This window comes from Centropristis striata, chromosome 14 (assembly GCF_030273125.1).
Source record: "Centropristis striata isolate RG_2023a ecotype Rhode Island chromosome 14, C.striata_1.0, whole genome shotgun sequence".
NCBI lineage: Eukaryota > Metazoa > Chordata > Actinopteri > Perciformes > Serranidae > Centropristis > Centropristis striata.
Window position 1 is genome coordinate 13,694,055 of NC_081530.1, and position 11,576 is coordinate 13,705,630.

Consider the following 11,576-nt stretch of genomic DNA (forward strand, 5'->3'; position numbering starts at 1 on the left):
ACACGCAGAGTGAGCGGACATTTGAGAGGGTGTGGCCCGAGACTTTCCCGGTGGTAGTCGAAACACGGTCCGTGCGTGCGCTCTCCCACACGTCAACCTTACTGGGGATTTCCTCCGGGCGCGGAACGGCTCCGCCGCGGGTTTGCTCTGTCTTCTGCCCGGCGTCAGTTCCCACCGGGCGCGTAATGGCAGCGTAGCGAGCCAGCCATATGGGTCTTTTTTTTTTTTTGCGGGTACATTTCGCGTCTCCCACGAAAACCTTTGATTATTTCCCCCTAAAAAAGTATTTACTGGATCTGTTTTAAATAATATTGCAAATTCTATTGAATGTTCACCACTAATAATGTTTGTTGCGTATTTTAGGCACAATTTATATGTAAAATATTCATTAAATGATTCCCACCCACCAATTATTGGCTGTCTTCAGCTGGTGATTCACATGTTCATGTTGAATTAACATAAAATAATTAATTAAAATTAGCAGTTTTTTGTGCTAATTCTATAAATACTTATACTTACAGTTGCACAGAGTATTTATTTTCTGTAATACATGGGATTTCAACATTAAAAAAAATATATATATATTTTTCTGTCCCTATGATCCGGTCAACTTTGTTATTTCTGTTATAAAACCATATAAAAAACCCTACAGCATTCAAATAAAAACATGTGACCTGCACCCAGTGATGTCACTTCCTCTTGCAGAAAATATTTGGAGGGAATTATTTTATTATTTTTATTATTAGAGAGGGAGAGAGAGACAGAGAGGAGCAGGAGTTCTGGGAGGGGCACAGCAGCAGGTGATGAAGCGCCACCATTGGCCAGTAGTGATGGTGAGTGGACCAGGAGAGGAGCATTCCCATTTGGGGCCAAACCAGATCCACAGAGAGCAGAGAAATGTACGAGTACTCTGGGAAAATAAAAGCTTGTGTCATGTATTATTGGGACATCAGAGAGAGAGAAAGAGGGCCCCGGTGTATCGTGTCCCCCGACACATTGGGCCTATAGCGGCATAACTAGGGGCTGGTCCAAGGCAGGCCTCGGCCAGCCCTAACTGGAGCCCTAACTCTTGTCAAAGAGGAAAGTTTTAAGTTTACTCTTGAATAAAGAGAGGGTGTCTGCCTCCCGTACTGAGACTGGAAGATGATTCCACAAGAGAGGAGCTTGATAACTGAAGGCTCTGGCTCCCAATCTAGTTTTAAGGACTTTAGGAACCACAAGTAACATAGAATTTTGGGAGCGTAGTGCTCTAGAAGGGTAATATGGCATTATGAGGTCTTTAAGATATGATGGTGCCTGACCATTTAGAGCTTTGTAAGTAAGAAGAAGGATTTTAAACTCAATTCTGGATTTTACAGGGAGCCAGTGCAGCGAAGCTAGAACAGGAGAAATATGATCTCTTTTCTTGGTTCTTGTTAGTACACGAGCCGCAGCATTTTGGACTAACTGAAGAGTTTTAAGGGATTTATTGGAGCAGCCTGACAGTAAGGAATTACAGTAATCTAACCTTGAAGTAACAAAAGCATGAACTAATTTTTCTGCATCCTTTTGAGACAGGATGTGTCTAATTTTTGTAATATTACGTAGGTGGAAAAATGCAGTCCTTGAAGTTTGTTTTATATGGGAGTTAAATGACAGATCCTGATCAAAGACAACTCACAGAGATATTTCTGTTGCTTGTTTTTATTAATTTGTTCAGGAAATATGGTCAGAATAGGTTAAATGCTATAGAGGACATTAAGGGATTAGAATTGTTCAATGGGTTTAAACTTAGCTTAGTAACAAAAAATAAGCTTTTTGAAATTAGCTACTTTTTCACATTTCTGTTTCCAGTCACAGCCACATTTTGGAGAAGTCACTTCTTGTTACAGTCAAACAGTCTTGCTCAGGGATTTAATGAGTTAAGGTGAAGCATAAAGCTGAATATGGGAGATTATAGAACATTTAAAGTGTTTGTTACATGCGTGTCACCATGGGTTCTTACGGGTTAAAAAGTTTCAAAGTAAAAGTCTATGAGTCTCTCTCTGAACATCACTAGAACAAGTGTTCTATCTTTAGAAAACTTCCCTTCACCTATGCAGGTTTAATGGAGATACATTTAAAGATGTCCAATTTCCATGACATCATCCAATGAACAGATGAGTTCTGCTTAGGGCTGAAAATGTAGAAAAGTATAATTTATGTTTTAAAAAAATTGAGCATAAGTCTAGGACAGGGGTAGGCAACCTGCGGCTCCAGAACCTCATGAGGCTCTTCAGGCCGTCTGCAGTGGCTCCATGTGGCTGCGACAAAAAATTATACCAAATGAAATTTATTTTCTATTATCTTTACATTTTAATTTTCATTGATTGTTGGTGTAGGCCCAAAGCAATTTGTATTCCTGAATTATAAAAATGTGTTGCTTACATACAGCATTACATTTTATGTTATTTTTACATTTTAGTCAAGTAAAATGTGCACCATAAAGTAATAAAGTCTATGGCTCGGCATCTTAACCTCAGAACAACATCAAGCCTAGTTTTGAGTTTTTCCTTCAATTCCCAATCTTCTTAGATATTTTTTGGTGTCCTGCCTCTCATTTGCACTTGGGTCCTGGCTGCATTCTGACAAAATCATACTAATAAATGCTCATTATTGTTTATTGTTAATTATTAGAAGGATCCCCATTAGCTGTCACCAAAAAGGGAAAAAAACAAAAATCACTTAACAATGATGATGTAAATACAATGAAACATTGTAGACATCATTAAAAATCATCAGAAATTATTCAAATAAGTTATTAAATTCACAAGTATTACATTCATTATTACATTCATACAGTCCATTCCCTACTCACAAATTTAAATCGTGCATTCTCAAATGGTACTTGAAAGAGATTTTGCTATTCAGCTTCTGTATATTCAGTACATTATGCCCTATTAGTATAATGGGTCGGTTCATTTAGACCCAGTAGGCTGTTTCATCTTCATAATAAGGCTCAAAATAAGGTATGTGGCTCCATTATGATATTTTTCTCTTTGTTTGGCCAACAATGGCTCTTTAGTTAGTAAAGGTTGCTGACCCCTGCTCTAGGAAAAGGTTTATAAAATCGAATGTGTTCTTCGAGTGAGAGAAATTGTGCTAATTCAGTTTCCCTCTTGTGGTTTTCCAGGACCCATATGCAGGACCTGAAAGATGTGACAAACAATGTTCACTATGAGAACTACCGTAGCAGGAAACTTGCTGCAGTCACATACAATGGTGTGGACAACAATAAGAACAAGGGACAGCTTACCAAGTAAGTGTCTGTATGGTATGCACACATACCTATGGTGTTTGTGTTGCAGAAATGCACTTTGATATTGTGAAATAATGGGATCAAATCAATTTTATTTATATAGCCCAAAATCACAGATTTGCCTCAAAGGGCTTCACAGACTGTACATGGTACGACACCCTCTGTCCTTAGACCCTCACATCGGCCAGGGAAAAACTCCTTAAAAAACCCTTTTAGCAGGGGAAAAAGAAGAAGAAACCTCAGGGAGAGCGACAGAGAAGGGATCCATCTCCCAGGACGGACAGACGTGCAATAGATGTCGTTGTACAGATCAACAGAGTAGAATATTGGGTAGGGATATTGTTTCTGATTTGGCTGCTGGTTCTATCAGGACACTCTGAGCAGCTCATTCACTGTGTAGCCATGGAAACTACAGTTCAGAGGTCAAAGTCTGCAGCGACTGGCCTACAGATTAAAGATAGCAAGCTGTCACTAATGCAGCCCAAACCTTTAAACCCATTCCTGGCCCAAACAAGCCAGCACTAACCTGTGACTAACTGACCACCACTATCAGTTGTGTTTAATCTGACTGTACTAACTGAGGCACCATCTGACTCCTAATCCACCGGCTGCAGCTGTCACTGATCACCAGCACACTCTCACAAGCTAATGCATGGTTTATGGCAGCATGCTAAGTGTCTGTGCATTTGTTTGTTTTTAGAACTGAGACGGCTGAAGGCATGTAAGTGTTACTTCACTTCTTCAAAACCTCTGCAAAGAATGCTTATTCATTCCTATCGCTACTCCATTTTCATTTTCCCTGATTTCCTGATTTTTATTTTTGTCACCTGCAATACTTTGACATTTACACATTGGTTTTAATCAAAATTATATTAATTTACGGATCCTGTTTGGCTACATGATGAAAACCCTGATGCAGCTTGATTGGCTGCCTTGATAAATGTACTGTTTTATAGAACACAAACTAGACAAGAATTCGCTAGCTAGCTCTTCGTGCTACTGGCAGAATATTTCCACGTGAGGAGACTTGGAGCTCTGGAGACAGACAAGCTAGCTAGCTGCTTCCTGCTCTTCCTACACTGCAAAAAGCCAGCTCTCAAAAAGTACAAAAATTAGGTGTGTTTTGCATAAAAATAGCAAAATGCCAACGGAACAAGTAAATTTGGCTTGTCAAGACTTTCCAAAACAAGTAAAAATATCTAATCTCAATGAACCCACAAATACCTTAGAATTAGTATATTCTAACTAATAACAAGTGCATTTTTCTTGATTCTAATGAAATACATGTGACCTATTTTCTCAATATATTGAAAAATATTCTTGAATTAATAATGAGTAAATGCGAGAGCCGTCATCTTGACATAATGATATGCATAGGCATTCTATTTCTTGAAAGTCATACTAAAAACTAGTGAACTTTTCTTGATACAGGAACAAATACTGTATCAATTATAAAATTCTTGAAATAAGGCAAAAGCCATGGAATCTTTATATCAAAAAAGTGAAACAGTCTAAGATAAAACCTGCTTACTAAGAAGAACTATCTTATCAGACAAAAAATAAGCATATATCCCCTTGATCTAATATATTTCATCTTACTTGGATTTCAGTTTTGAAGTGTAGTGAAATAGCCTCCTATCAACAGGGAGTGAGGTGGAGGGACCTCTGTGTTACTATCTGATCCCTACCAGAAACTTGTTTTGTTTCACCTCCTATCACCACTATCTTTTATAGGACGTCCATAATTCACATAAATATATATTCACACTTTAGTTTAGTTCGTTTAGTTTGGTTATTTAAATAAGAAATGTTTTCTTTATTGTAAAATAAATATGTCCAAATTTGTCTCATCCCAATATATATATATATATATATATATATATATATATATATATATATAGCTTTTTTCTGTAACCAGTGCAGCATAAAAGCATGTTGGAATTAGCTAGCTTGCTAGCTAGCTAATTAGCCAGCCGCTACATGAGTTGAATATTTTACAACTTAATGCTTCATCCACAATCTCTTTTCACAGTGTAGGAAAGCACCTTGTTTAGCATATTAGCAGATGAGTGACTGCTTTGCTCGGCTCATTTTCTGTGACTAGTGTAGCATGAAAGCATTGTGGAGTTAGCCAGCTAGCTAGCTAAATAGCCAGCCTCCCAGTTCTTCTCCCAGGAAGTAGTATGCCTGCAGCGGGGAGTGAGGCGGAGTAGCAACTAGTTACTTTTGTCTCATTTATGGTCTGATAATCAATAATGCAGCCATCGACGCTGCATCGGGGCTTTTGTCATACAGGAGTGGAATGTTTTTATCTAAAGTGGGTTGGAAATCTGGATTGGCAACTTGCTTTGCAGCTTAATTACTCATGTCTTTTTAACCCCTGCTGAAGAATTTACTGTGCAACACATGGATTAATCCTAAACTACCACTAGCTAATTAATGCTCCGGTATTTATGCTTGGAGGTATCAGGCATTTCTGATTTATTTTTTTGATGTCTCTCGCTTGGCTACAGAACTACAGAGATGTCAACAAGCCCCCACAGTTACTTGCAGTTTTAGCTAAACAAAATACATTAATGCAATCAAAAAACATTGAATTTGATTATTGCAACAGGAACATTTTTAATTCATCTGACTGCCCTTAAAAACAGGCAGTGAACGTTTATGTGTTCATCAATAATAGTTTTAGTTCTAGCATGCTAACATTTGCTAATTAGCCGTAATCTCTACACAGCTAATGTGAACTAATTTAGCAAGCTAAAGTGGATATATATATATATATATATAGTTATAGATTACTTTATTCATCTCTGAAGGGATGTTCAGTTGTCACAGCAGTCCGGTATTTAGGTACAATAAGATACAATAGAATAAAATACTGAGGTAGAATAAAGAAAAACAACAATTGAGAGAAGAAAAAAACAGAATAGAACAAGGACAGAAGATCAGTTGGTAGGTAAGCTACAGTGGCAAGATGATGATTATGGTAATAATGTTATTGTGACTAGACAGTATATAATAATAGTACAGTATAATATATAATAATAGTAATAATAATCTGATAAAATAATATATAATAATCATAATAATAAGGCCAGTATAACAATAATAATAGTAGTATATCACAGTATATAGTAATAATAGTAATGGCAGCAACAGTATATATATATATATATATATATATATATATATATATATATAGTGTGTCATCACATATCCATATAGCCTGTGCAGGGTGTGCAAATAAAATATGTAAAAATGTATAAATATACTTATATATATATACACACAAGATATGATATAATATGATATATTGTACCGGCATTATATATGGATATACATACTTGACTATAAAAGATATACATACAATATATAATATACTAAGAGTATAAGAAAATCAATCAATCAAACTTTATTTATATACGATTTTCATACATACAAATGCAACTCAAAGTGCATATGTATGTTAAAGTGCTTTAACTTGCTTTTATTAACATTGCTCATTAACTCATCAGACAAGTTCTACATATACAAACAAGATGATATCAGCTGCTGTTGCCCAAGAGCTGAGGATCACCAACAGGGCTGCAACCAGTAGGTAGGCTGTCAATACAGCACCGTAGCAGGACACGGTTAGTATCACAATTAGGATTTATCTCCTCATAATGCCTGACGAATCCCTGTCACCCTCCTGCTCCCACCCTCGCTGAAAGCCATCCACCTACAGGGGGCTTCCAGGGAAGGCAAGCAGGCCAGGCCTTTCCTCCTTTCCTGATCCTGCCTCTCCTCCTCTTCATCTCTCTGCAACCACAAAGACCTTTTGAAGCCACAAGAATTGTCCTCCTGGGATGTCACAGGTGTGTGGCCATCCACATACCTGCCACTGTGTGTTATCTGAATGAACTGTGGCTTATGTCTCCAGGAGTCCTCTAGCCCAGATGGATGAGGAGCGACGGGACCATGTGTCCAAGATGAAGAAGATGGAACAAGAAATGGAACAAGTGTTTGAGATGAAGGTCAAGGAGAAGCTCCAGAAGCTCAGAGACTCTGAGGCTGAGGTAAACTAACCCATTTAGGCATTAAAGCATTACCACATTTCTACCATTAAAACAGGGGGCGCTGTTGCGTTATTCTACCATTAAAGCCAGGAAAGCAGATACGTCGTTTTGTAGTATTTGTAGTTTTTTTCCACCTATTTTAGGTCTCTTGGCCAATGAAATGCATCAGAATGCATGTGGGAGTGTTGCAATGCATCATGGGACTTTTCAGAACTTTGAAATCATGGCGGAAGACGACTATAGCGGAAGGAGCTCAGTTTTCCAGAAAAACTTCAGGTTTTAGGGGATTCTTTTAAAATCGCCCATAGGTTTTACGGACATTTTCCAGGCATTTTAGGCCTAAGTGGACTAATTAGGGTTTTTTTTTGTTTGTATGTTTATTAGTTTGTGTTACTTTATTAATGCTTGGTTAAACTCTTGACTGTATATTCGTGTCACTGCAGCTCCAGAGACGTCATGAGCAAATGAAAAAGAACCTGGAGGCCCAGCATAGAGAACTGGAGGAGAAACGTCGCCAGCACGAGGAGGAGAAGGCCAGCTGGGAGGCCCAGCAGAGGATTCTGGAACAGCAGAAACTAGAAGCCTCCAGGTAAACACGACGTCACACACTGTGATTAATCATGCTTTCCAGAGTTGAAAAGAATAATAATAATAATTAAGGCCGGGACTTTAACGCGTTAATTAACATTAATTAATTACACAAAAATGAACACGTAAAAAAATTTACGCATTTTAATCGCACTTATTTTTGCACCGCAGAACGTTTCTCACTGGATGAGTTTCAGGCGGACCGATTATACTGGAGCACCAACTAGCGTTTCATGAGTTCAGACAACAACAAACCACATTGAACATGAACGAAGAAGCTGATGAGAGCGCTTTGGTTGGCCCCGTGAATGATGGGACATCTTGTTTAAAAAAAATAACGGATGGAAGCGTTGATAAGAGCATGGTTCACATATCATTGCAGCACATCCAGCCTCAAGTATCACCTCAATGCTAAACATATAGCGGCTAGTGTGGTAGCTAGCGTGGATTGTGTTTTAATTACAAAAACAAAGTATTATAGTTTACAGAAGGTCTACCTACCTATAGGCTACCTGAATTTCTGAAATGTACTATATTTCTAAATATGCTATTGCTACATTAATGGCAAAAATTGCACTGGTCTGTTGGACTTGAACAAAAATAAACAATATTTTTGTAACCCTAAGCTTATGTATTCAGTCATTATTCAATGGTATACTAAAAATCCATGTGAAAAAAATTACTTCTCACTGTTCTCAGGTCAAATATTAATGTGTGATTAAAATGCGATTAATTTTGATTAATTAATTACAAAGCCTCTAATTAATTAGATTTTTTTTTTAATCGAGTCCCGGCCCTAATAATAATAATAACTTTATTTATATAGCACTTCAAAAACGAGTTACATTTTGCTGTACAACAGAAATAAAACATATCAAATATAATTAACTGACAACAACAAAATAAAACCACAAAAAGAAATTGGACTTAAAAAATTTAAAATCACCATTCACAACAAGGTAATAATACAACGATAATAAAAGGAAATTAAGAGAAGGCCAATTGATAAAAGTGAGTCTTTAGAAGAGATTTAAAAGAAGCCACTGAGCTTGTCTGCCTGAGATCTCCGGGCAGGGAGTTCCACAGCTGTGGAGCATGGACAGCGAAGCCTTGGTCCCCTTTTGTAATGAGACGGGACCTCGGGACCAGAAGCAAAGCTGTGCCGGCGGATCTTAAAAAATATTAGAAATTTAGATAGAAAAAAATAGAAATGAGATAGAAAAGATGTATCTGGGATTTGTATGTCCAATAGGTGGGTGATTGTGTCTGAATCAGATTTGGGAAGCAATAAATGCTCATCATCGACTGATATCCCAACACAGAGCCCAGAAGTGAGGAATTCCTTAAACACATGACATGATCAGACCAAGCAGACAGTCCTAACTCTTCTTCTGTCCTCTTGTTTTTCAGGACCCTGGAAAAGAACAAAAAGAAGAAGATATTTTAATGAATAACTCTGGAGAACCTTCCTTATGTTACAGTGTAGTTTTTGCCAACCTGCCAGCCTAGATTGTCAGAGCACCTGTCAATCAACTACATCCGCTGTTTGACCATATTACTGTGTAATAATCAAGTGAACGCCAGGGGGCAGTGTTGTCTGGAATCTGAATTTAACCAACCCTTCTCTCATCCTCATGTTCCTCCTTAAAGAGCTGGTATTATTTCTATATTGATTCAGTGTGCACTCCTGTTTTGGCTCACTGCTCACAAAACAAGTTTATTCACATAGAAAATTCAACTGATGGTCTTCTTTCATAACAAACAGGGGGGTAAAGTTCAGATTTCAGTCTCTCTTGCCTCTTTTCTTCTTCTACTTTGGGAATGTTGGATGCTACACTGCTGTGCTGCATCTTTTTAATGCCAAAAAACAAACGAACAGGTCACTTCCTGCACATTGGCGGACAGCATCAGGCTGAAGCTCACCTCAGGCACTGTTTTTTATATGTATATGTATCTTTCGGTTCACTTATTTAGGTATGACATTTAACTTCCTCCCAGTGGTATGCTCTTCATCTCCTGTAATGTAAATTGTATAACCATGAACTTCAGTGTTTAACAACCATGTGTAACATTTTCTTACGTTTTGCTCATTTCTTTTTTTTTTGCATATTGTATAGGCCCTGGTATAGAAATTGTGTTCATTTTGTTGCCAGTATCATAGTCTGTTTTCCAGCCTTGCTCTTGGAAACCGTGCATGTATTCCTGACTTCACTCATGCGGAGTGTAACAATGTCAAGAAACTTCTCTTGAAGTGCTTTTACATGAATTTATTTGAACTTCTTGTGCAGGTTCTATTAAAAAAACATAATTTCCAGCAGAATCAAATCTTTCCAGGGGCGGGATGATAAAAGCTTGTGTCAGATGTTGGTGAAAGCTGGAGCTGAGATACTTCAGCCCAACAGTGGTCAACTCAATAACTGTACCAAGCTGGCTTTCTTTACATCACATTTAGCAATGTTTGTGTACTGCATCTGTATTTTTTTAATGTCTTTTATTGTAAAAAGTCACATAATAAAATTGTGATGGGGTAAAAACAGATGTTGGCTGAATGTTTGATAAATATACATAACTAGACCAAGTGGGTGATTGTCATGAAGCCAGTCTAAGTTATGTCTGTGAGGATTATAAGGACATACTTTATTAAACTAAGTATATTTCACTTTTATGTGGATGAACAATATAGCCATAATGAGGCACAATTCATTGTTTTGTGTTGAAATATTTTCATATTTTTGATGCACAAATTCATTACTGTAATGCGTCCAGATACAAATTTCATGGTTTCCCCACACTTATATACAATAAATATTGAATAAGCTTTATAAAAATAAATATACATTTGTTTAAAAATGTATAATTTAACAGAATATAATCAAACATAATGGTTTTTAACAATGTATAAAGAACAAAATCTGAATGAACATTGATGAGAAAAAATGATTAAATGTTACAGTAATGATAGAATTGTTTGCATTAAAATATGTGTATATTTTAATAAAATACATTTTGGTGATATTATGTGCTTGCCAATGAAAAAAAAACAAAAAAAACTTAGTGTTGAAGAGTTGCAGGACAAATTATATATCAAAACGTGCGGTTTGATCAGGATCGGTGTGCCATTACTTTTCTCTACAGAATATGAATTTTTCGCGCCGTAAGTCGCGAAAAAATGCCCAAAATTTTGCATTGAAATGAATGGGATGGCCGAAAAAAAATGAGCGAAAAAGAACTAATTGGAGATTTTTAAACGTCTACTTCTCCGGCATAATTTCACCTAGAGACTCCATTTAAACTTTAAACAGAAGACACAAGTCTTGTGTATCGGTGTATTAATCCACGATTCGATAGTTCATATCGTTTTTATCAATCCCTGTTCAATGACTATATTCATTTTTGGAGAAATTCTGAGATTATAATGGGTGTGTATTGCACGGAATGTTCGTGTCACAGTGTGTGATGTCATCGCTCAGAGTGTAGAGGGAGAGAAAAAATTGTCAAAAAATAAATTTGATTTGTGCTCCAGGCCGCAAATTCCACTCTACAAAAATAATTTATACATAGAAACGTAGGAAAATTTGTCTTCTCACTCACAATCCTAAGGTAAAGCTGTCAGAGTTATAGTTTGGGCGTAGGACGCACAGATGATCCACAAA

General features: G+C 37.0%; 1 protein-coding gene across 2 annotated transcripts in view; it reads left to right on the forward strand.

The window, feature by feature from the left end:
- LOC131984487 (septin-7) overlaps positions 1-10,446 on the forward strand; it is a 51,367-nt gene extending 40,921 nt beyond the window's left edge. The window contains exons 9-13 of one of the 2 annotated variants that reach the window (XM_059349317.1): positions 3,152-3,277; positions 3,978-3,998; positions 7,200-7,335; positions 7,779-7,924; positions 9,334-10,446. In XM_059349317.1, the coding sequence (XP_059205300.1) occupies positions 3,152-3,277; positions 3,978-3,998; positions 7,200-7,335; positions 7,779-7,924; positions 9,334-9,370 (466 nt within the window). In that variant the 3' untranslated portion in view covers positions 9,371-10,446. The remainder of the gene's footprint in view (positions 1-3,151; positions 3,278-3,977; positions 3,999-7,199; positions 7,336-7,778; positions 7,925-9,333) is intronic. The other variant, XM_059349318.1, reaches the window with a different exon arrangement.
- The last annotated feature ends 1,130 nt before the right edge of the window (positions 10,447-11,576 follow it).